Source organism: Xenopus laevis, chromosome 2L (assembly GCF_017654675.1).
Source record: "Xenopus laevis strain J_2021 chromosome 2L, Xenopus_laevis_v10.1, whole genome shotgun sequence".
NCBI classification, from domain to species: Eukaryota; Metazoa; Chordata; class Amphibia; order Anura; family Pipidae; genus Xenopus; species Xenopus laevis.
This window is the reverse complement of record NC_054373.1, coordinates 56,823,426-56,850,615: the sequence shown is the minus strand read 5'-3', so window position 1 is coordinate 56,850,615 and position 27,190 is coordinate 56,823,426. Positions and strand designations below refer to the sequence as shown.

Here is a 27,190-nt window from a genome sequence, read left to right as displayed (position 1 = left end):
GGAGCTGAGAAGAGTATCTCGTCCCTATTAGAGTCCTATTCAAATGAATAAAATACAACGTTTTTAGAGAAAATAAAATGTTAATCATTATGATTCTTTAATTTGAGTTCCATTAATGTAAGATGCAAGTTGTCAGAATTGTAAAAATATATCTGTTTCTAACCCTTCTGTCAAATCACTTACAGTCCCCATTTCTTGGTAATGTAATGTAATATATAGGGATGCACAGAATCCAGAATTCGATTCGAGATTCAGCCCTTTTCAGCAGGATTCGGACGAATCCTTCTGCCAGGCCGAACTGAATCCGAATCCTAATTTGCATATACAAATTAGGGGTGGGAGGGAAATCGTGTGACTTTTTGTCACAATACAAGGAAGTAAAAAATGTTTTCCCCTTCCCACCATATGCAAATTAGGATTCGGATTTGGTTCGGTATTCGGCAGAATCTTTCGCAAAGGATTCGGAGGTTCGGCCGAATCCAAAATAGTGGATAGTGCATCCCTAGTGATATATATATATATATATATATATATATATATATTGTTTATATAGATGTGACAAAGAGAACACTAGAGTATGTGTAGCACTTGGTGCCATTAAGCCTCACTACTGAAAGAAGTTCTTAGTATAAGCAGTAATTTCGGAGTATCACAGCCTAGGATTTTCCCTTTCAAACATTAAACTCACCGAATCATTTTGGGCAAGTACTTCATGTTCATTGCTGTAACTTTGAATAAAAGAAGCTGAAATAAAAAAGAACAAATAGCAGTTAACCTACTGAGCATCGGTTTCTACCAAATGCTATTAGGAAATGTACAGATGGAATGATTGGAATATAGAAGAATCTGACATTCAATTGAGAAATTTAAATACGTTCCAGGCATTTGAGCTGCTGGCAGAACATGTTAACCCTGCAGTAGACATAGTGATCATTTATGGGATCTGTTTGTGCAGATTACGTGATTTGTGCTGGACGTATTCTTTTACTGGCAATTCTCAACCAACCATTTCCCGAGTGGTGCCAGACCAAACCCATCTCTTACATTTCACTTCTATAAATGGGTTTTGTATCATATTTGCTCTTAAAGAAACTTTACCTGGAGCGATCATTCTAATTCGCTCGTGCTCCTCCTCGATCCACTTTCTTTGACTGTCGTTAAGTTTAAATAATACAACTTCATCGTTTTCATGGGAGCCAAAAGGCATAGGTGTGATGTTGCTACTACAGCTCTGTAGTCAGGAGAAAGAAAAAAGCATGTTAAGAACCGAGTGCTAAAAAGTACACTATTTAATAAAACCAAGGTCTACAATCTACTGAAAAGATAAAGCCCATTTCATGAGTATCAGGTTATTGTCATTAAAAAAATAATATAGTGTCAGTAGAGTTGTGGTGATGAGTATATTGACTCAGTTTGTAGTAAGTAGCACTGAGACTCACTGTACAAAGCTAAAAGTCACTCTAACCCTAATCCTAACCCTATCTTGCAGTTGTAAGACCTGTATAAAGGCAATTTCCCCAGGAGGAAACAGGCTTTTATCCTTCCCAAAAAGGAAACTTACCGGTGGCTCCCAAGCAAGATCTTCATTTTCTATTGAGCAACTTCTCCTTGAATAATCTGGGGGGGAAACAAATAATGGTCATCTCTATGTACCAAACACCATTAGGAACTGTACAGATAAAATGATTGGGCAAAGGAAAAGCCTCTCTTATTGACTAGAGGGTTTTAAAGGCAGAGCAGGACTTGATTTAGTACCAGGCATTTAATCTGCTATTAGGAAATGATAATGCTACCTCAGCCAGATACTACTATGGTAACTCTTTGCAGAAATAAGATGAAAATGTAACAGGCTTCTGCTGTGGGTAAAGTCTGGCTTATAATATTACTAGCAGTTTTAACAAACAAACAAGCCTTCAAGTAGTGTCAGTCCAAGACCCTCTGATCAAGAGACCACATTCTCTGGACACTGTAGTAGAAATATGTATAGAACTTTTTAACTGCCATATTACTACTTAGGGCAGGCCAAGACCTTACATTTAGAAATGCTCTTCCCCTGCATTTATATTAATATCCTGTTTCTTACAAACTTTACCTGGAGTGATCGGTCTAATAATATCTTCCTCGATCCACTCTCTTTCTATGTCATCCAGTGAAATGACTTCAGTTTCATCATCTTTCAGGTAGACAACAGGTGTAAATTCTATGTTGTTGCTACAGACCTATAGAAAGGGCAAATAAAAAAAAGAGACTGTTAAGAAAATAAGGAGAAAATAAAACTAAAATGAATGCAACAAGTACACAGTTTTAATACCATGAGAATAATAAAACCATAGTTCATAGTATATGATCCATACTAAGTTCCGCTTATAAGTACCAAGTTATGGAGTCAGTACAACAATAATCACAAAAACAGTTTATTAATGAATTACAGATAATGCTCCTTATCCCCCACATTGCAGTTCCCTGACCAGTATAAAGACAATAGCAGCCTGGTTCTTTTATGTGATCTAATATCATTATTATTCAGACAAAATTAAATTCTCATGGATATTATTCAATTCTCATGGATATTATTCCATTCTTATCTCCTTTATCATCCTTCTCAAACACAAAACTCACCAGTGGGTTACAAGTAGGATCTTCATTTTCTTTCCAGCACTGTCTCCTAAAAGCCGGTCTAATTATTTCTTTCTCTTCCTTGATCCACTCTCTGTCATCAAGCACAATGACTTCAATATCATCCTCATAGAAAACAAGTATAGATGATACGTTGTTACTAGAGACCTATAGCAAGGGCAAATAAAAAAAGATAACATAAGCATTAATGGAGAAAATAAAATTGCAATGAATGGGAATAATAAAACAGCATCTTATTATCCTTCCCAAACACCAAACTCACCAGCAGGTTCCAAGCAGGATCTTCGTTTTCCATCCAGCGATTTCTTCTAAAAGAAGCTAGAGAAAAAGACAAAGATAACTTATAAGTCATCAGTTTGTACCAAACACCATTAGAAACTCTACATATTAAATGATGTATTTACATAAATATGATTATGATCATATTTGCCCTCTCTAATCCTAACCTCCTCTTCTTTATAAACATTACCTGGAGTGATGGGACTAAGTACTTCAATCTCAATCTCCTCGCTTTCAGTGTCATCAAGTGAAATAACTTCAATATAGTCATCTTCCTGGTAGCAAACAGGTATAGAGGCAATATCTGTGCTATAGTCCTATAGTGAAGGCAAGTAAACAAAGTTAATGTTAAGGAGAAAATAAAGGCAAGCAGTACATAATTTATGAGCAGAATAAAACCATAGTTATTATCGTTCTCAAACATAAAACTCACCATTGGGTTCCAGGCAGGATGTACATTTTCCATCCAGCACTGTCTCCTAAAAAGAGCTGGGGAATAAAAATAAATAGATTATTATTTAGTACCAAACATCATTAGAAACTGTACAGATAAAATGATTGGGCAAATGGATATTGGCCTAAAGGGATTTACAAACAGAGCAGGACTTGATTTAGTTCCAGGTATTTGATGTGCTACCAGGTCATGGTAACTTTGCCATGTACATAAATGGGCTCATGATCAGAGATTCCAATTCTTTACTAATCTTACCTGGAGTGAGCGGCCTAAAGAGCTCTTGCTCATCCTCCATCCATCTTTGACTGTCATAAAGCATAATGATTTCAATATCTTCATCTTCCTGGGAAGGAACTGGGAAAACAAGAACAAATATATATATATAATATCAGCCATAGTAATATTACAGAATGTGTTTTTACAAACATTGAGAATATTGGGTTCTGTGTCTGTTCCAATACCAATTATTTGTTTCCACCACCATATATATCCCAATTGGGTGAGACCAAAAGCCTTTGTCAAAAGACCACAATCCCTATATTAAAGTATATTTAGAATTATTTTGCATGTGAGTGATGTATTTAGATGCACTGAGCTGGAAATTAAGCATCTAGGGATACACAATGCTTTAGGCAGGGTTGTGATCATATTTGCTCTTTATTTTTCCTTAAAAATCTTTACCTGGAGTAACTGCTTCTTCCACATCTTCTTGGGGAAATTCTGGTTCATCTGCAAAATCGCTACTGCATTGCTATGGAAGAGACAAACGAAAGTCACAATTAATCAATTATTGTAATTTGTATATTGTATATTGTATTTGTATATTGTGTTGCTTTTATGACTTAAAGACTCCCACAAACAGTAATTGGCTCAAGGGCTAAATACCAACCACTAAAGCACTGAGCTCCAATAAATTGCCCTAGAATTGTGTAGTGGCTTGTGATTGGAAGATGAGTTATGTTCCCATTCCCTAGAAGTTTTCACCCTTACCTTCTTCCTACATCCAAAGAGTCTTGAAATTCTCTTTCTGAGTTTTCTGAGCTTTCCAGGCTTCCTGGTTCCTTCTATAATGTAAAATAGAGAATAAAAATATCTTTAATTATAGGAATGAATAGATACAGTAGGACAGATAGTGAATACTGTTATGAAAAGAGTAAAATATAGTTTACATAATAGAAATAAATTAGGGATGCACCGAATCCAGGATTCGGTTCGGGATTCGGCTAGGATTCTGCCTTTTTCAGCAGGATTCGGATTCAGCCGAATCCTTCTGCCCAGCCAAACCGAATCCAAACCCTAATTTGCATATGCAAATTAGGGGCGGGAGGGAAATTGCGTGATTTTATTGTCAGAAAACAAGGAAGTAAAACATGTTTTCCCCTTCCCATCCCTAATTTCCATTTGCAAATTAGGGTTCGGATTCAGTTTGGTATTCAGCCTAATCTTTCGGCCGAATCCAAAAAAGTGGATTCGGTGCATCTCTAAAATAAATATATATAAAGCTATAGATTCCTTACCTGGAGCTTTCTCAACTGTAGGTTCTGGGCTCAGTGATGTTTCTTTTTCTTGAATTTCAATGTTGTCCTTAATAAATGAAGAAAAGCAAGAGAAAAAGGCAACAAATTAAATAAAACCCTAAACTAAAAGGGGCAGATTTATTAAGGGTTGAAGTTTGAGTTTATGGGAGCTTCTAAAAACTCCCAACAACTCCCATAAACTCGAAATAGCGGGGGGGAAAATGACCAATAGTAACCTATTAAAAAAAAATTGATCGAATTCCATTTGAATGTTTTCACCAAAAAAAAGAAAAAAAAAAACTATTTCTAAAAGTACACTAAAATACAAATTGATTGTAGGAGGTCCTCCATAGCCTAAAACACAAATTCTGCAGGTTTTAGATGGCGAATAGTTGAATTAGAATTCTTAAAGGGACAGTATATGATAAATTTCAAAATTCAAATTTTTTTAAATTTAAATCGAATTTGGACTATTCCCTAGTCAAATTACACTTAGAGGCAGGTCGAGGTGAATTTTTGAATGAAAAAAAATTAAATTTCAAGCTATTTTTTGTGTACTTTGACTAGGGAATAGTCCAAATTCAATTCGAATTTGAAAAAAATTTGAAAATTCAAATATCAAAATCTATCATATACTGTCTCTTTCAAAATTCGACTTCCACCATTTGCCATCTAAAACCTGGGGAATTCCTGTTTTAGCCTATGGGGGACCTCCTAGAACCTATTTGTAGTCAATTGGTGGACTTTGAAAAACCATAGTTTTTGGGGAAAGCAAAGTTTCAATCAAATGCGCTATTCCTTCGATTCGTATGTTTCTAATTCGGCTGAATACGGACCTATTCGAGTGAAAACTGACCTATGTGACCAAAAAAAACTTGACTTAATTTCAGTTGGTCTTTTTGAATTCAAATTTCAAATTTTTTCAATTCGTAATTCAACCCTTCATAAATATGCCCCTTAAATAAACTTGACATTTGAATTTAAAAATTCTAATTTTCAATTCGACCCTTGATAAATCCAAATATTAACAGAAAAATGTCTTGTGCATTTATAGCATCGTATTGATGTCTGTACAATAAACATTGTACATTTATGGGTCAAAGACTAAATATATACAGATTTATTCCTGTACAATTGAGTTGAATTAGAATGAATTATGGGCTATTGGTTTGTAGTGAAAGCTAAATGAATGTTGTGCATTGCGTTTCTTCCTTTAAATAAATCTTTATCATTTACATAGATGAATAGGGACAAGTCTCTATGAGCCCATCATGGTGGCTGTACCCTTGTAAATGTCCCTGGTCCCTAAATAATACTAATATTTTAGTCTTACCTTGTTCTTCCGTCGAAATATGTTTCTAAAGATTTTTCGAATTCTTTCACTCATTTTGATTAATCTTAAATGAGAAAAGAAAAACAGAGTTTAAGGATATCAAATTAAACATGAACCTTTTAATATTTTATTTCTAAAATACTAATAAATACGTCATTAAACAAAAAAAAATCTTTGTAAGTGTGGTATTACATATAATTAAGTCGATTTTCTAATCTACTCACAGTGTAAAATTATTTGTATTGTATATGAAAAAACTCTTAGTAATTGGTAATTAACCAGCTAAAAAGTAATGTAGGCAGCTTAGAAATGTCCATGTACTTACTGATGTTGAAATTAGGTTATGCTTAAATAGTTGAAAAAGGAGGACGCTTACTTTTTAACTACATGGAATAAAGTTACAATTTTATCCTCATGGCTATGGTCGCAGGAGTGCGTGCTGCTTTATTGTGAAGTATGCTTAAATAGTCGCTTATTAGCACCAAAGAGTCGCGATGCAACCCGATCGGTGGCTAATCAGCAACTGATACTATTCAGGTGGTGAGGTCAGCAGGCTGCTTAGGTAATTGTGACATAATGCCATTGCAACAAAGCCTGATTATTATGACATCACAATGAGTTTAGGATATCAAATTGAACATGAACCTTTTTTATTTTGGAAAAATAGAACTATGTTTCTAAAATACTAATAAATACATCATTAAACAAAAAAAATAATCTTTGTAAGTGTGGGTATTACATATAATTAAGTTGACTTCTAATCTACTCTTAGGGGCAGATTAATCAAGGGTCGAATTTCAAGTTGAAAAAACTTCAAAATTCAAAAAGACCAGAACGAAATTAAGTCAAAGTTTTTTTTGGTCAGTTGTCTCTCAGATTGGTCCATATTCAGCCGAATTCAAATCATACAAATCAAAGGAATAGTGCATTTGATCAAATTCGATTCTAAGTTTTTTCCCCAAAAAAACTTTGATTTTTCAAAGTCCACCAATTGACTCCAAATAGGTTCTAGGAGGTCCCCCATAGGCTAAAACAGCAATTTGGCAGGTTTTAGATGGCCAATGGTCGAAGCCTGATTTTTAAAGAGACAGTGCATTTAAATTTTTTCATTCTTGCAAATTCAAATCGACTTTTGACTACTCCTTAATCGAAGTACACAAAAAATAGCTCGAAATTCGATTTTTTTTTTTCATTTGAAAATTCACCTTGACCTTTGATGAATCTGCCCCTTAGTGCATAATTATTTGTATTGTATTGGTTATTGGTAATTAACCAGCTAATTAGCAATAAAGTAATGTAGTCAGCTTAGAAATGTCTATGTACTTACTGATGTTGAAATTAGGTTATGCTTAAATAGTTGCTTATTAGCACCAAAGAATCGTGATGCAACCCGATCGGTGGCTAATCAGCAACTGATACTATTCCGGTGGTGAGGTCAGCAGGCTGCTTAGGTAATTGTGACATAATGCCATTGCCATAGCAACAAAGCCTGATTATTACATCGCAATGAGTTTAGGATATTAAATTGAACATGAACCTTTTAATAATATTTCCTTGGTAAAAATAGATCTATGTTTCTAAAATACTAATAAATACGTCATTAAACAAAAAAATCATCTTTGTAAGTGTGGGTATTACATATATAATTAAGTCAATTTCTAATCTACTCACAGTGTAAAATTATTTGTATTGTATATTAAATAACACTTAGTAATTGGTAATTAACCAGCTAATTAGCAATAAAGTAATGTAGACAGCTTAGAAATATCTATGTACTTACCGATGTTGAAATTAGGTAATGATTAAATAGTCACTTATTAGCACCAAAGAATTGGGATGCAATCCTATCGGTGGCTAATCTGCAACTGATACTTTTCAGGTGGTGAGATCAACAAGCTGCTTAGGTAATTGTGACATAATGCCATTGCCATAGCAACCAAGCATGGTTATTATGACATCACCATGTTATTTCCAGGTGCACAGGAAGTATTCCTATTGGCTAAAGATTATGTTAACTAATAACCGAATTGAGATAAACAAAAGAATTTGTTTAATAGCATCAACATTATGTTATAAGGGAACTACAGTAAAACATCAATTTTAAGTTTTCCCTTATTTTACATTGTTGTTGTTTGTTTGTGGTCCCACCTTTATTTTATACATTATACATTTCCCTGATTTCACTAGGTTTTGTAATGCCATATTTATCAAAGGTCGAGTAAAAATTACCCTAGCAACCATGCATTGATTTGAATAAGAGACAGCAATATGAATAGTAGAGGCCTGAATAGAAAGATGAGTAATAAAAAGTAGCAATAACAATACATTTGTAGCCTTACAGAACATTCGTTTTTTTAGATGGGGTCAGTGACCCCAATTTGAAAGTTGGAAAGAGTCAGAAGAAGAAGGCAAATAATTAGAAAAACTATAAAAAGAAAAAAACAAAGGCCAATTTCCACTTGCCATTGGGGTCAGGAATTTTTTCCCTCTTGTGGCATAACTGGCACTGGCTTCAGGCTGGGTTTTTTTTTACCGTCATCTGGCTCAAAAAAGCAGCTATATGATCATGTATTTTACATTTTGGGGGTTATTTAATAAAATGGAATGTTAAAATCTCAAATTTTAGTATTTTTCCACTTTAAAATTTGAATTTTTAGAAAAAGAAAACCCTCAAATGTTTTGAGATTTATTATAACCCCAAAAAAAAATCTGAAAATCCACCATCTCAGACTTGTCAAGGTCCTATATAAGTCATGGTGGAGGCACCTATCTAATTTAAAGTGTTTGTGATCTGTGCTGGGTTTAGCCAGAAAATCCAACTTTGGTGGGGTTTTTGGGCAAAAACTGCACACCCCGTGTTCGGGTTTAGCAATCAGCAAAGGTGGCAACCCTAGCGGCGAAGCCAACGATGGCGCAACTTCGAAGGTAAGTAAATTTGCCCCCATATATGACACTGTCTTCAGGAAAAAACACATGTTTATTCAGGACTTTTTCCCAATATAAAGTCACAGCATACAGTTCATCAAACTTTTCCTCACACTGGGGTTCTCATAATACAGGTTGGCTTTCACAGTCAGGAATATTCAAGCTTCTCACTAAGCCCCTTTTAGGGTAGAACTCCATGAATCTATACAGTGCGCTGGGTTGCGCAGCAAAGAAAAGCAGGCGACCAGTCGGAGGTGCCAAATATATTTAAGTTATAGAAACATTGCAGCTACAAACTACGTGTATCCGACTGTCGGATGAAAATGCTGCTTGTGGCGTTCCCATCTGATAGTCCAGTGACAAATCTCCACTTCTTCGGACGACTAATCTCCCCGAACTGCATTCCCGAGGAAACTTTGGGCGATTTCTGAAACCTAAGTTCTTTGAGTGCCATCCCACTGGAGATTTACATTCTGGCTGGCGGGAAGGCAGGGGAAGACAGTTTGGGTAGATTAGTCGCCCGAAGAAGAGGTTATTAGTCGTCGGGCGACTAAATCTCTCAGAATCTGAGCGTGTCTCTGCCCTTACTTGTAGCGTCGGAGTGGGTTGAGGAGGGGCAGCATCGCTAGCTGCACTAGAAAAGCCAAATTTCCATTTTAAACAACTGAAATTCTTCTCTTAAAGTTACCAGAGGCAACTTTTCGCCGCCCTGGTAACTGGCCGCTCTGTGCCGCCTGAGGCAAGATTCTCACCAGGTGGCAACTCCAAACCCTACTCATGGCTGGAGCGGCCCTGGCTGTGTGTGTGTGTGGTGGGTTGGGGTTGCCACCTTTTCTGGAAAAAAAAATACAGGAGCCTTTCTATATATTTATCTTTTTGCCCTATTAATAACATTGGGATCAACCATCATTTTTACCGGCCAGGTGGCAACCCTAACCCCAGCCCACCACACACACAACCCAAAGAATTGCTTATCCTCTGCTAAAGTTCCTGGTACAGGGATGGTGGCATTCATAATTAAACCAATGGCGGTTAATCATCCAGTAACAAAATTGGACAAAAAAACGACACTATAATTCCTCCTCCTTGTCAAGAAAGGACCTAAATATTTTTATTATACAGTGAGAAAGGCGAAGCTAAACAAGACACAGTAACTGTGCCCTCAATTCAACTGTAATATTCTGCTGGCACAACAATATCAGTTTAACATATTCTGAGCCGCTACTGCCATTCAGTGGTCATTCTGGATAACTGTACATAGACACGGGATTGGCTTCAATTGAAATGGGAGGAGTCAGTCCAGGATGCAGTTCCTGATTGAACCGCTCTGTGTTTAAATATTCCATGTAGGTTTAGCTGGAACTACGTTTTTCGGCTCGTAGCTCTATGATGGCGCGGGGAACTCTGGGTATTGTTGTCATACGCTGTTTACAATAGAAGGCTTCTCAGTAGAGCTGCACTATGTTTCCCATGTGGCTTAGCGACAATATGCGCAGGCGCATTAAAAACTGCTAAGCTGTCAGTGGAAGAGCCACCGGAACCGTACGAGGTTCCCGGAGTTTTATCGTGCCTTTGTGAAGTGGGGACAGTGAGGCAACATGTCCCGGCAAACCAACAGAGGCACCGAGAGCAAAAAGATGGTGAGGGATTTTGTGCTGAGAAGACGATTTACTGTGCTGTGGAAATGCTGCTAAGCAGCGCCCTGTGTTCCAGCAAAACTGGGATCTCACTGGGAATGTGAGATCCCTACGTAAAAGGTCGCTGCTATCCTGCATGGGGTGGTCATTGTATTAATGTTACCTGTTCTGGACAAAAAAAAAACCAATACGGATTTGCTGTGCAAACACTGAGTAGTGGGAATTTTTGAGGGTGCACAGGAGAATGGAGGTTCAATGTGTAATGGGGGTAGATTAAGAGGATTACTGTACAGTCCTGCACTGATGCAATGGCCCTGCGGTGTGCCTTGCCCTCCCTTTATCTTTATGTCAAGCTAGAATGTTGGGCCCAGATATATATATATATATATATATATATATATATATATATATATATATATATATATAATATAATGGTAATACAATGAACAGTGAGAAATGTCTGATCATGCATTCATACACACTCCTGCTCTCCTGGCACCATGGGAATATAAGGATACTAGAAGCCTCTTGCAATTCCAACATTCAGCCTTGCTCCTGGAACTCTTACAATAGGGTGTACATCATTCTCTAGTCTCATTTTTAGAATTCTTTTTGGTGTTTATGTGCCAGACCGTTAAGTCTTAGGTTAAAGGGATACTGTCATGGGAAAACATGTTTTTTTCAAAGCACATCAGTTAATCGTGCTACTCCAGCACTGAAATCTAATTCTCAAAATAGCAAACAGATTTTTTTTTTATACTACTATAGAACTACTTTCTGGCAGGCTGTTATTTTTCATACTTAATGTAACTGAATCAGTCTCAGTGGGACTTGGATTTTACTGATTGTTGTTTTTAGGCAGCTGTTATCTTGTGTTAGGGAGCTGCTATCTGGTTACCTTCCCATTGTTCTTTTGTTAGGGCAAGGCCAGACGTTGCGTTTTTAAAAAAGAACAGCCAGGTTTAAATACGAATAAACTGCACTACCACTGAAACTAATGGAAAACGCACTATGGCAATTCACACAGGGCACTTGCAAGCTGACATCAGCCACAGGAGACCAGTATTGGCGTTTTTTAGCAGAAACGCCAATATGTCAAGAAACTACCAAATCAATAGACTCTATGGGATCTGCATGTTTGAAACCACACCTTGCGTAAATACGCAGCGTATTTTAAATATGGCGTCCAAATTCTCAATGAGAACATTAAAAACAATGAGAAGTGCATGTTGGGAAAAGAATCCTACATGCTGAAAAACGCATGTTGCCGGTCGCATGTGGTTTCAGTGGCGTATATACGCCTGGCTATTCTTTTTTAAAAACTCAACGTAAAAACGCCATGTCTGGCCTTGCCCTTAGGCTACTGGGGGGAGGAAAGGTGATATCACTCCAACTTGCAGTAAAGAGTGATTGAAGTTTATCAGAGCACAAGTCACATGACCAGGGGCAGCTGGGAAATTGACAAAATGTCTAGCCCCATGTCAGATTTCAAAATTGAATATAAACAAATCTGTTTGCTCTTTTGAAAAATGGATTTCAGTGCAGAATTCTGCTGGAGCAGCACTATTAACTGAAGCGTTTTGAAAAAAACATGTTTTCCCATGACAGTATCCCGTTAAGTATATATTATTGACTCAGTTGAACCTAATATTTTTCAGCACTGGCCACTAGAAAGTTCTATCGGTGCCCTATAATAAATGACTGCTGCAGGGAGCAAGTGGTATGAACTAAAATTGGCTAAAAATATGGAATTCTCTATCATCACAGACACAGATTCCTTTTCCAGGGCAAATAGTAAACTGGAATGATTATGCATGACACCCTTTTAACCATAGGTTTATCAAGTAGTCTTAACCAATATCTTGAACTGGAAAAGTTACCTAAAGTGACAGTTACCTGCATTTTAATTCTTGAGGTAGACTAGTTTCAGACTATTAGTGAGGCAGCACTGTGCTAGTTGAGGCATTTAGGTTTGGCATTCAGTGGTTATAAGTTGCTGCATGTTACTGACAGCATCCTCACACATATAGGATACCTACTTACTGCTTATGCCAGAACTGCACTATTTCTGTTCTCAAGTTTTGTGCCATTACACCTGTCTCACTTAACTGTGTTTTTCCCTTCTCTCCATCTGCCTGCTGCACTCATTCTGTAGTATTGGTATTTGCCATTCATTTCTCCTACTGCATCTCTGCATCTTATGGTACGTTTGTTCATATGCTTACTCACTCTATTTCTATCATGCCTTCCTGCATTTTCCTAAGGTCCAATCTTAATAGGGAAAACTTATTTTATTCCTCTTATCTTTCTTTAACAATTCTACATTTACCATAATATGCTGGGGCACCACACAGGGCAAATAAAAAAATAATATGGCTGTTGGAAGCATCACATATTTAAGGCATTGTTCCTACGATAGACTTAAAGCCCCACCCTTATATTCTTATTCCATGCCCTATGAATTTATGTAAATAAATACTGATATTAGTGAGTTGGTGTTTAATCCTTCTAATACTTTAAGTCATTGGAGAAGCATAGTGTTTTTCGAACCAGAAGTTGCTTGGAAACTCTGTCTTTCAACCATCATATGAAGTTAGGAATGTCATTTAAATTGGCATACATTAAGTAATATCTATATTATAGTGAAAAGGAGGACTGGTTTAAATCATACATATTACTTACATCTAATCGAATTCTCAGATGAAATCTTGCATGTTTTATTACACTCTTATGTTTAATGAATACAGAGGACGGAAAACAAGCTCTTTTTATATACAAAAGATGTGGCTCCCAAAATAAAGTAGAAGAAGGTGGTTGTACAGTGGCATGTTGTTTGAAACTCATCTGAAAGAAGGCATTATTTTGTACTTAATATGAGAATAGCTTATTGTGCACACAGAAAATCCCCACTCTCGTGTTTGCAATATCTGTAAAAGCTGCTATACTCTTGAGGCATTTATTTGTAGAACTCAGCAGAATAACGCAAAATTAGCAGAAGCAATATGGGAGCTATGGGTAGGACTCCACGAGCGATTTTGTCGCGTCTGCATCCGACAGTTGTGTCGCGTCGGATCAACGCTGCGACAATTCTATCTCTTACCTTATTTTTGTCGTAGCGCGTCGGATCGCAACAAAATCGCTCGTGGAGTCCTACCCTTAACTGCTATAAATTTAATTAAAGGACAAAAAGCTGAATTCTTCAATTTTAAACCACTTCTGGTATACTGCACATGCACAAATCTTAATTCTACTGAAAGAACACATTGGGAGTACAGGTAAGATGGTGGTCAGTGAATAAACGTAGCAAATACAGTTGCTGGTTTGGGGCCTAGCTTATTGCCAGTAAATTCAGCTTTCCCTGTTCTTTAAATATGGCAAAAAAGAATTTCTGACAAATATAATAAGCTATGTCTCTGTATTTCACTGTCTATTTAAAAAAAATCCTTAATTCTAGTTTCTGTTTTACTTTTCAACCAGTATTTGTGCTAGCGGTTCACAGCACTATTATTAAAGCTGGGTTTATGTATATTGACCCTGTCACTGCATGCCTGGTTTCCACATCATCTCTTTGTTTTTCCTACGTAAATTCTTGCATTTCCAAGTAGCACTAAATCCGTTATTATAGCACGTAATTCCAATGGCTGTCTCTGCATTAAATGTATGATTCTCTTCCCATTAGAACTCTGAGCTCTTCACTCTGACATATGGTGCTCTCGTCACCCAGCTGTGTAAAGACTATGAAAATGATGAAGATGTCAACAAGCAGCTGGAAAAAATGTAAGTTTAGATTTTTGATGCAAGAGCTTTTTTTCTGCAGATGTGTAGTTAGTGAATCTCCCCAGAAAGAGTGCTTTAGAAAAACCAGCCTCTGAATCCTGTCCACAAACGTAAGCATAATATTCTTATCAGGTGTGCCAACAATAATTGTACTTTTCTGTGTCTCACACAGTTTGAACTTCCTTCTAACACTTTGCACTTCCTTTTATTGTTCTGGGCTGCTATCTTTCTTTTGAATTTATGCTGAGATATTTAAAGGAAAAAAGTACCAGTCTTTTTGACTTTAACTCTTTTGTTAAAATGGTGCATAATATATATATATATATATATATTATGTCTAGCCCTTTCCAGACAAAACTATGGGGATCAAACCAAATTAGTACCAAACTAGGTGGCATTTACCTAACCCTGTGGTGGGCAGTCACAGGCTAATCAATTATGTCTAGCCCTCTGCCAATGATCAGATCACCTAAGGAGGCATGAGCAACACTGACTGGGCTGGCCTGGCTCACTTATACCTAAAGTGCCTGTATTATATAAAAAACATTGCCTGAAGAAAGCTTCAAACTTGCAATATACATTCATTACAATTTTTTTTGGTTTTTAAGTTATTTGTATATGTACTGTTATTTGTCAACAGTGTTTGACCCTTTCTATTCTCTGCCCTGATGGAATGTAAGACATGGCAGCTGATTAACAGACCTGTCTTTGCTGGGGAGCTAAGACTTTTGCAACATGGTTTAAAAAGTAAGAACCAGGAGTTAACCAATTGCTGCTTTCAATAGCAACTGTTTTATTTTTTTTTACAAATAACTTTAAGGAGAAGGAAAGGTTAAAACTAAGTAAGCTTTTTTAAAAAGATCTATTAAAATACACCAGTAAACCCTCAAAGTAGTGCTGCACTGAGTCTTCTATCAAAAGAAACACAGCATATTTCCTTCTATCGTGTACACATGGGCTTTTGTATCAGACTTCCTGCCTTCAGCTTAAACCTCCTTGCCCTGGGCGTGAGCATGCTCAGTTTACTCCTCACTCCCCCCTCTCTCCTGTTATCTGCGGCCAGAATTATAAGTGAGCAGGGAGAGACAGGAAGTGATTTCATCAAGCTAATATGGAGGCTGATATCCTAAACAAACAGAGCTTCTACTCAGGTATGGTATTTATTCTACAGAATAAATAGAGAGTTTTAGTTTGCACTAGTGTGGCAAGAAGCTGCCTCTGTAGATTTCCTTCTCCTTTAAAAACACTTTTTAAAGCACTGTTTATTTTGGGATTGACTTTCCATTAGCTTATTTGCCAACTGATATTTTCTGTGCTGAGGAGAGAATTACAGAATCGGCACCTGATATCTGCTGTTGTGTGGGTACCTTATAAATAGGGTAAGCATAAATGAATTTTCAGCATTGCTAAATTCCCTTACTTTGCAAGTCTGCACTACCTGCCCTGGAAGAATCTCTGAAGTGTGCCAAGTTGGCATTTTCGTTGCGGTTTTATTCGAAAATAGCATTCAAGGCCACCACTAAACTGCCTTTTCTGTGCTGTTAGTCGATCTTCTATAAATGCCCAGGAAACCAGAAAACCTTTTTGGCAAAAGTGACATCCAGCCGCAGAAACCTTAAAAGCAATAATGCTGGTTCCCCAGGAACATTCTAAGATGTCTTCTTGGAAACCTCAGAAACCATTTCAACAAATTCTGAAATTTACCAAACATGTCTTTACAATTTTGCCAAGCTTATAAACTAATAAGAACTGCATCAACCCCACACATATAATATTCTTAATACTATACTTAAAGGAACAGTAACACTAAAAAAACTAAAGTGTTTTATATGTATTTAATTATTATATGCTGTTAACCTGCACTCATGTTTACTTTAGAAACACCACTACAGTTGATATAAATAAGGTGCTGTGTAATCATGGGGGCAGACATTTAAACTAAATAGGGCAAAAAGGCTCATGTTTACACAGCACAGAACAGATGAGCTCTGTAGAATACACTGGGTTTAGTTAAACCACTGGGCATTTAGTTGAACAATGCTAAATAATTAGGGCCCTCTATAGCTTTTGGGCACCCAAGACATTTTCAGGGTCTACTTTTTCTGTAGTTACTCCCCCTCAATGTTGCCACACTAACAGTAGAGTCATGCGCAGGTCCATATTTTGGAACCCCGACCCGTACCTGCAACCCGCATTCTTACCCGGTTGGACCCGATACCGACCCGTAAGTACCTTATCCACAACCCGGACCCGCTGACCATCAAGAATCAGGAAGTGCTGTCATTGTAAACCGGAAGTGACATCATCGGAAGTAGGTGTAATTAGCAAAAAGGAGTAAAAATCGATATTGAGAAGACCCGCGACCCGCAGAACCTCCGACCAGCGTCTAAACCCGCACCCGGAACTTCTACCCGAACTTGCGGGTAACTCGTGGGTACCGGACCCGCTACAGGACTCTATCTGTACTTTGTTTAATATCCTCAGTATTTATAGAGCTGTTTAACAGTTGTATGTGTACAATCACAGCAGCTATTGATCACCCACCCATAACTCCAATACTGGACTCACTTCAGCTGTTTGACTTAAAGGGGTGGGTCATCTTTGAGTTAACTAGTTTAGTTTAGTATGTTATAGAATCACCAATTCTAAGAAGCTTTTCAACTAGTCTTCATTATTTATTTATTTGATATTTGTTTTTTAATTATTTGGCTTCTTCTGACTCTTTCCCGGTTTCAAATGGGGGTCCCAGGTAGAGTCCTGCTGTGGGTCGGTTACCTGCAAAATGGGGATGAGGGTAGGATTTTCGGGTGCGAGTTTAGATGTGGGTTGCAGGTCGAGTTGCGGATCTCCTTATAAATTTCTTATGTTATATTGTCTATATTTTACTCCTTTTAAAATTTTACAAAACTTTTCTGTCCCCACCCACTTTTGATGATGTCACTTACAGTTTGCAGCAACATCACTTCCTGTTTAATGGTAGTCAGCCGGTTGCGAATAAGGCAGTTGCGGGTCGGGGTCAGGTAATGATCAAAGTGAGTAAATCTGTGAGTCTGAGTCTTATAAATTCTAATCCTAGGCCCCATCAAAAAACAAATGCTCTGTAAGGCTACACATGTATTGTTATTGCTACTTTTTATTACTCATCCTTCTATTCAGGCCTCTCCTATTCATATTCCAATCTCTTATTTAAATAAATGCATGGTTGCTAGGGTGATTTAGACCCTAGCAATCAGATTGCTGGAATGGCAAACTGGAGAGCTGCTGAATAAAAAAAACGAATTAACTCAAATCACACATAATAAAATGTGAAAACCAATTGCAAACTGTCTCAGAATATCGCTCTCTACATTATATTAAAAGTTATGCAAAGGTGAACAAACTCTTTAATACACATGTTTTCTTTGGGCCTTTAAAAGGACATATGCCTGACACTAAAACTTCCCCCCCCAAACACTCTTTTATTTAAAGTATCTGTTCAATTGAAACAAGGACCTTCACAACAACCTATCCTGGTATTAACCAGTTAGCCAGTTATAATGAAAGGAATCATCAACTGGAAGGCTACTGTCACTATTAGTTTTACAATATTTACTCTGTGATCTATATTTGTTGCAACTTTAGTTAGGTGATTCCTATGATGCCCAGTGAATTGTGTTCTTGTTAATATGCAGCAGTTATAACCAGTGTATCTGATATTATAGAGTTTTGAATGGGATGTTAGTAGACATAAGACAACCTATGCCCTTGTGTTATTTCATACAAAGCTGTCTTTTTTTTATTTTTTTTATGTCTCCCTTTTCCTCAGGGGATACAACATAGGTGTGAGACTCATAGAAGATTTTTTGGCACGGTCAAGTATTGGGAGGTGTCATGATTTTCGGGAAACAGCTGATGTTATAGCAAAGGTAATTATGAAAGAAGCAACTGAATGGGTCAGTTTGGTGTTCCAGTGAACTCCTCTCTCATTCACTCTTCTCTCAGCTTCTCTTACTCCTTCCATCCACTTTCAATTTGCCCACCTTATGCTTTATGGTGTTGTGTAACTTACCTCCCTGTTTCTAAGCTCTATTCTATTTCTACACCTTCCTCTGCTGCTTTCTTGTCTCCAAGCCTGTTTGTTGTGGTATTTTCATTTCCTCTTTTTGTCCTATTATTTGCTGCCCTCTACTAGCTCTATTCTTTCTTTTTTTCTGTTACAATCTTCTGATTTTGTTGAATTTCTGTTTCCCCAGTAGTCTGCCTTTTCTACTCCCATGTTTCCTGTCATTTTTAGTCCCCACTTGTTCTTTCTCTTGCCTTGTCTTACCATCTTCTCACTAATTCTGTCTCGGAGCCTCAAAATTACAGTTGCTAAAGTCAAATGAAAGCAAAACAATTTAACTTTCCGTAATCAAATACCGGTGCATACATAGAGCTACTGTAAAATACTGCATAGCAGACTAATTACACTGTATTTGGACCCCTCTTCAATACTCATATATTCATTTCTATTTCTATTTTTTATTATAAATTGAAGGGATATGTACAAGGAAGAAACAGATTGTTTAAACACAGCTATGGCCAAGCACATTTGAGGGTGATCTTCCAGGTTGAAAGTTGTATGTTTGAGGTGGTAAAGAACTAATATATTTCTTGTCTTACATTGCAGAACTGTGAAAGCAGTAAATGTAATAATCCATGCTGGAAAAGTCTTCCTTTCATTTGGCAAAGGCAACTTTCATCTACAGATGCAGCAAACTTTAACATAACACGCCTAGCTCACACTGTTGCACATTTTGTTAGACAATGCACTTCAGGAGAATGATAATGATACATTTAAGATCAAAGATAAAATTTGCCATAACGAAAACAAATGTCATTGCACGCAATTTTGCGTTGCACATTTTCAAAGATGTTAAAGTGAAAAGTCTGTCCTTTGCTATGCTCTGCCCTGCTGATTCTGACTACATGTACCATTTCCAAAAAGGTAGCAAGCCAGTTGTCTAGTCAAACATTTCACGGGGACAGAGAAGGTTGAGACTGGAGTAGAGATACTATTGCAACATATTGAACCAGTGTGAATTTGTAATAAATATATATTAGAAAGTTGTTTAGAATTTAATTTACTTTTCATAATTAAACATTTTATGTATCATGTTCCAATCAAGTTTAAATGTATTAACATGATGAGACATAGTGAGGCATTTGAGACAAATATTTAAAATTTTTTGTTCAATCAGTGTTTTTAGTACCTTCCAGTCAGCTGCTGCAAGGATTTCTAGAATCACTCTATTGCTTTGGTTCTTATTTATTCATCCTTTGAACAGGTGGCCTTTAAAATGTACCTGGGGATCACACCTACTATCACAAACTGGAGTCCAGCAGGAGATGAATTCTCCCTCATCCTCGAGAACAACCCTCTTGTAGACTTTGTTGAGTTGCCAGACAACCATTCTACTTTGGTCTATTCCAACCTGCTGTGCGGGGTACTGCGGGGAGCCCTAGAAATGGCAAGTGACAACTTTTTTTTTTTTAATACAACCATGTAGATTAATCTTTTCTGTGCCTGCTTTCTTTGATCTGTTTGTAACGAGTTTCCAGTAAATAGAGAAAGCTAAAAATGTGCGCTCTGTCATTAGCACACTGGTACTTTTAATTTGTATAAATCTTTTTAATTGAGATTAACTACTGATGTATTGTGGTACCTTCAGGCTTTAAACATGCACTTTAACATATGAAATAGAATCTATGTTACTTGTTTGTATACATCCTTTTTTGTTTTTAAGTGTTAAGCCTATGGCACAGTTTGACAACTGCTTGCCCCTGGCGAAAAACAGGGTCCGAATGCCTCTGTCCATCCCCATCAGAGCTGCTAATTCCTGTGACTGTTTGTGCCTTCATTTCAGATACCTTACATTTTTATTAACTCTCATACAGGTGCAAATGGCAGTCGATGTGAAGTTTGTGCAGGATACACTGAAAGGTGATAGTGTGACAGAAATCAGAATGAAGTTTATCAGAAGGATTGAGGATAACCTTCCAGCTGGGGAAGAGTAATTGGAAAAGTAACCGTTACCATCACAAAAGTCACATTATGCCCTGGTATATAGGGCAGAAATGTGGATTCTGCAAAACTACTTGACCTTAATTTTTGTTTTTTTTGTTTTTTTTTACAGACTTCATTGTAAATTCTCTTTGCACTGGAGTTGTGGTGCACATTTACATTTTTAAGACCGACTGAAATGGGAATTTTCACTGCAAGTTAATGCAACTCGGTCTGAACTGTTTGTATCTGTTTTTTAAGAAAAATATTGATTTCTCAAGTGACTATTGATTATCATGGAAGTACTTGTTGTTTTGTTTACCTCCCTATACTGCTTAAATTTATGGTTTATCATATGCCACTTAATTTTCAAGTTTCTTACCTTTCTCTTACAGTTTTAGAAATCCCAAGCTGCTTATTCAGTAATAAAATCATATTGTCATCCCATGATTTATCTTCCCATGGTGTGAAAACTAACTCCTTACTAGCTGATAGACCAAGAATGAAGTATTGTAACATTAAATCCATTTTTTATTTTCAGATGAAACCACAGAAGACACAGGGCCACTTTAAAGGGGAAGTTCACCTTCAGTTCAGTAATTAAGGACTTTTACTATGTGTATGAAGTAAAAAGAAATTGAATGATTTTCATTATATTTGCATTAGTGATGTGCAGGTTGACTCAAAACCCACAATGACCTGTGGGTTGACCGTTGGTTGGGTGGGTTTGGGTTGATATTTGTCCAACCATGCTACGGTTGGTTGCTGGTCAGATTGTTTCCATAGGTTCACTGTCTTGGAGCCACAGGTGCACACAGAAGTAGTGAACAGAGTGGGAAGACATGGTGTGGGTCCTACAATGGCAACATTTTGCAGGTTAGGGTTGGGTGCGGGTCCCGTACATCACTGATACGCATGGTATTTTAAGGAATCAAGCCATTACTTGCTTCCGTTTCTACTGTACATACCCCAACTATTTCTCAGTCAAGTGATTAGTATTAATCCAGTGCTCTCCTAATATGATTAATACCATGCATATAAGTGATGAAGAAAGTGGCATGCACGGAGGTGCTTGAAGTTGACACTTCCTTGCAGTGCCGGGCCACACCAGCCAGGCACCCTAGGCAACCCAACCAGCCACCTTGCACCCTCAGCCTGCCACACATGTGCATGCACATTCAAACTCTTGCATGCGCGCTGATGATGCAGCGGGAGGCAGGGACAAGGCCTGGACCAGGGGTAGGAGACAGAAGAAGTATGTGCCTGGCTCTCCCATTGCTGCGCCCTAAACACGTGCCTCTTTTGCCTACCCCTAGTTCCAGACCTACCTCCCTGTCTTCTCATGATGTTATGTTGTCTTGCTGTGAACCAGGGTAGTGGTCCTCTGTCAGGATGTGCTGAACCCAATGATCACACAGTTGCTTACTCCAGATGCAAATATCATGAAAAGTAGTATTTTTTTTAATTTTTTTTAACTAATCCAGGTGACAAAATACTTCTTGTAAGTCTGCATCCGGGTAGTGGTCCTCCATCTTGATGTGATTAACCCAATGATTATTTCAAATGCACAGTTTTCATGTAAAGAATATTTTGATGCAATCTTTTTGTCTAACAATTTATGATGTAAGTAAGGCAAGTGCAGGAAAATTTTCCTGGCAATGACATGTTTATTTCCCTGGTGTATTGTTTCCTTACATGGGCAACAAACTGGAAAGCAGGCCTTTGATAAAAAGACACATTTAAATCCTCCCCAGTGTTCCAAAATCATGCCATGTCTGTAAAACATAAATTAAGTTTTTTTGTCCCCCATATAATTTTGCATACTTGCTTTAAAACATACAGTAAGTTTCTGCTTATGTGTGTGCTGATGGTTTGTAACATATCCATTTAGAGGAGAACTCAGTAAAGGAGATTTCCTGATCCTCACATGGCAGTGGTCACTTATGGGTTAACGCCCTGCTGACACATGAGGAAAGTAAAGGGCAAGCAAATAAACTCCCCCCCCAGGACTCCCACCTCCTCTTTTTTTTATCCAGTTGTAGTTGAGGAAGGTCTTTGTGGGTTAAAGGAGAATTCAAACCCTCCCCCTGGGTAGACCCCCTTCCCTCCTACCCCCCAGCCTACCTGCCCCCCACCCCCGGGCAAATGCCCCTAATATTTTACTCACCCCTCCGTGCAGATTCTGGCCTCAGAGTTCACGGCAGCCATCTTCTTCTTCTCCAGTAATCTTCGTGCATTGACTGCATTTTGCTGTTGGAGTAAATTTCCGGTCCCGAACCACTGCGCATATGCTGAAAGTCATAAAATCGTTACTGTTTGGGTCAAAACTCGATTATATTATTTCTAAAGCTTCAACTGGGAAGAGTTCTTTTCTCCCCCAATTACTAATTACTTTGGTTCTTCCAAAAGAGATGGCAAAACTAACAAAAAAACAAGCATGGAGGTGTGCTGGCCCAACCTTTGTTGGTAGGAGGAAGGCAGGCGCAGTTCAGAACAGGTCAGACAAATGGGTAAAGAACATAATTTCAGAGGGAATTCAAACATCAGCCAAAGCAAGATTTCTTCATAAAATTAAGCTCTCCAAAGAATCCCAAGATAAAGTCTAGTTTAAGGGAAAGTTTTAAGAATTTGCAAGAAAAAACGATTTTAGAAAAAGTGGCAAAAGTTCAGTGCTTCAAAGAAATGTATTCAATCCTTTTTTGAGAGAAAAGGAGAATCCAGACCCATTCTAGATCTACATCTAATGAACAAAATCCTCTATGTCCAGACCTTCAGGGTGGAGTCAGTCAGAACCATTGCTCTAGAAATTCAACAAGGAGAATAGATGGTGAAAATTGATTTAACAGATGCATATCTTCACATCCCTGTGGCAGAGAAACATCAAAAATTTCTAAGATGTCAACTGCTCCCAGAACTTTCATGAAAGTATTTGAACCAGTTATTGCTCACCTAATACTTCAGGGGGTTCAGATTTATGCGTATCTAGATGACATCCTAGTGAAGAGTCAAAGTCCGGAAGCATTTCTAGTCCACACTCTATTTGTTCTGAAGACATTACAGACACACGGCTGGTTAGTAAATCTTCAGAAATCATAACTGGTTCCAGCTCTCCCTAAACATTTTAGTAGACCTCTTCAGGGCTCAGGTTTCTCTATAAGAAATCTGCAAAGCAGCAGGTTGGTCTTCAGTCAACACTTTCATTTCTCACTATAAAGTTGATGTGTTCTCAGCAGCCCAGGCTAATTTTGGTCACAAAGTTCTGGAGGCTGTTACAGCTATTTAATAACATTTCGCATTAATACCACACATGGTTTTTTTAAGCTTTGGTATTTCCCATAAGTGACCACTGGCATGTGAGGATTAGGAAAATGAAAAAACCATACTTACCGAAATGTTCTTTTCCTGATACATAACATGGCAGTGGTCATGATCCAACAGTATGATAAAGAGGAAGTGCAAGTCTTGGGGGGGGGTTTATTTGCTTGCTATTTCCTGTCCTCGTTTGTTAGCAAAGTGTTAACCCATAAATGACCACTGCCATATTACAGATTAGGAAAAGAAAATTTTGTATGGCTTTAAATTTTCCATTATTATGTTATTATTATTTGTGAAGAGGCTGTTGTATACCCTGTTATATACTGTATCCATGTATAAATAGTTGATCCAACAGACAAGACGAGAAACTTTCGCCATTTATAAATACATTAGATGACCTCTTTCTGTATAATCACATGCAGTGATTCCTACGTGTAGCAAATCTCCTTCCAAATCTTCACGGTAGAGGATACTATTGCTTTTGTTTCATTTTGATATTTTTCAAGTATACCTCTGCTGTGGTAGGCAGTATGGTAGATATGCAGATAGACAGAAATGTTATACAGTGTGTAAACAATGCTCGCAAATAAAAGCAAAAAGGCTATTGGGTCTTCATGTATCAAGCACTGAAAGGTGTGGGATCATTTTTTCCATGTACTGCAAACTATGCAAGATGCACGTTTTAGCAGTTGTGACAAATATAAACGACAATTATCCTGAAGGGGTGGAGTATTATCTGGACATATATGCCCTTTATTATATATCTTGTATGTTTAGCATAATGCATATTCCTGAAAAACCAATGCTTTAACATACAGAGAGAGAACAAGTCTATCAGCAGAATGTGAAAATCTAACACCTCAATCTGTTATAAGTGTTTGGGACCTTTGAAGCTGTCGGTGTTTAAAATATCAGCATTTTCTCTCATTTTGAGTTGTATATAGTGAATGATGGTGATATACTTTAATAAATAACTTTAAATTATAGTTCTCCTAGTTCCTGATTACACCTCTCTTTTGTATATGTTGTGTATGTGCGTGTGTGTGCAGTTCACAATAATGCAGTGTTACACATTCATTCAGCTCCTGAACTCTAAATTACTTCTAAATTTGAACAATGGCGTTTAACTCTTAAAGGAGAACTAAACCCTAAAAATGAATATGGCTAAAAATGACATATTTAATATAATTAACTTATTGCACCTGCCTAAAGTTTCAGCTTCTCAATAGCAGCAATGATCCAGGACTTCAAACTTGTCACAGGGGGTCACCATCTTGGAAAGTGTCTACGACACTTAAATGTTGAGTGTTCTCTGAGCAGCTGGTGAGAAGCTAAGCTTAAGGGTCGTCGTAAATTATCAAGCAGAAAATGAGGTCGGGCTGTAATATAAAATGATTACAGGGCTGATTAGGGTTGTCGCAAATTATCAAGCAGAAAACGAGGTTGGGCTGTAATATAAGATGGTTACAGGGCTGATTATTAAATTCTGATGCTAGTTGCTCTGGTTGCTATGCTGCCATGTAGTAATTATCTGTATTAATTACTAATCAGCCTTATAGTGTGACATTTATATTCTTTAGGGATGTAGCGAACGTCGGAAAAAAAGTTCGCGAACATATTCGCGAACTTGCGCAAAAACGCGAGCGGTTCGCGAACGGTTCGCGAACCCCATAGACTTCAATGGGAAGGCGAACTTTAACATCTAGAAAAGACATTTCTGGCCAGAAAAATGATTTTAAAGTTGTTTAAAGGGTGCAACGACCTGGACAGTGGCATGCCAGAGGGGGATCAAGGGCAAAAATGTATCTGAAAAATCTGCCTGTGTGTGCTTGGAAGAGATAGTGTAGGGGGAGAGCTGTTAGTGATTTCAGGGACAGATGATAGTAAGTTTGCTGGCTAGTAATCTGCTTGATACTGCTCTGTATTGGAGGGACAGAAGTCTGCAGGGATTTGAGGGACATTTTAGCTTAGGTAGCTTTGCTGGCTAGTAATCTACTGTTCTCTTTAAACAACTGCCATACGTTGACCTTGTAGGCATTGTTTGCCCAGTTTTTTTGGACGCAGCCACTGAAGCACAGTTGCCAGAAAAAATATGCCATATAAATGCTGAAAATAGTCATTTTTCGCCATACGTTGACCTTGTAGACATTGTTTGCCCAGTTTTTTTGGACGCAGCCACTGAAGCACAGTTGCCAGAAAAATTATGCCATATAAATGCTGAAAATATAAATTTTTTTGGTTGCAGCCACTGAAGCACAGAGGCCAGAAAAATTATGCCATATAAATGCAGAAAATATGCATTTTTTTGGTCGCAGCCACTGAAGCACAGTTGACAGAAAAATTATGCCATATAAATGCTGAAAATATAAACTTTTTTGGTTGCAGCCACTGAAGCACAGAGGCCAGAAAAATTATGCCATATAAATGCAGAAAACATGCATTTTTTTGGTCGCAGCCACTGAAGCACAGTTGACAGAAAAATTATGCCATATAAATGCTGAAAATATAAATTTTTTTGGTTGCAGCCACTGAAGCACAGAGGCCAGAAAAATTATGCCATATAAATGCAGAAAATATGCATTTTTTTGGTCGCAGCCACTGAAGCACAGTTGCCAGAAAAAATATGCCATATAAATGCTGAAAATAGTAATTTTTTGCCATATACGTTGAGTCAACGTATGGCAAAAAATGACTATTTTCAGCATTTATATGGCATATTTTTTCTGGCCTCTGTGCTTCAGTGGCTGCGGCCAAAAAAACTGGGCAAACAATGCCTACAAGGTCAACGTCGTTGACCTTGTAGGCATTGTTTGCCCAGTTTTTTTGGCCGCAGCCACTGAAGCACAGAGGCCAGAAAAAATATGCCATATAAATGCTGAAAATATAAATTTTTTTGGTCGCAGCCACTGAAGCACAGTTGCCAGAAAAATTATGCCATATAAATGCTGAAAACATAAATTTTTTTGGTTGCAGCCACTGAAGCACAGAGGCCAGAAAAATTATGCCATATAAATGCAGAAAATATGCATTTTTTTGGTTGCAGCCACTGAAGCACAGAGGCCAGAAAAATTATGCCATATAAATGCAGAAAATATGCATTTTTTTGGATGCAGCCACTGAAGCACAGTTGCCAGAAAAAATATGCCATATAAATGCTGAAAATAGTCATTTTTTGCCATACGTTGACCTTGTAGACATTGTTTGCCCAGTTTTTTTGGTTGCAGCCACTGAAGCACAGAGGCCAGAAAAAATTAAACCAGTAGGGTTTGCACCCTAGTTTGTAACGGTGGCGGA

At 37.6% G+C, this 27,190-nt stretch overlaps 1 protein-coding gene across 1 annotated transcript; it reads left to right on the top strand.

Moving 5' to 3' along the window:
* The first annotated feature begins 9,128 nt into the window (after positions 1–9,128).
* On the top strand, positions 9,129–20,109 carry LOC108707698 (trafficking protein particle complex subunit 3). The gene is made up of 5 exons (XM_041581254.1): positions 9,129–9,145; positions 9,830–9,956; positions 14,462–14,559; positions 18,365–18,464; positions 19,866–20,109. Exons 1-5 carry the CDS (start codon positions 9,129–9,131, stop codon positions 20,085–20,087), a joined length of 564 nt encoding a protein of 187 aa, XP_041437188.1. The 3' UTR covers positions 20,088–20,109.
* Positions 20,110–27,190: the final 7,081 nt, after the last annotated feature.

What these genes read in the sequence shown, in the direction of transcription:
- LOC108707698 (XM_041581254.1), top strand. An exon ending in CCTGGCTGTGTGTGTGTGTG is followed by an intron (nt 9,957 to 14,461) that starts GTGGGTTGGGGT and finishes TCTTCCCATTAG; the next exon opens with AACTCTGAGCTCTTCACTCT. An exon ending in AACAAGCAGCTGGAAAAAAT is followed by an intron (nt 14,560 to 18,364) that starts GTAAGTTTAGAT and finishes CCTTTTCCTCAG; the next exon opens with GGGATACAACATAGGTGTGA.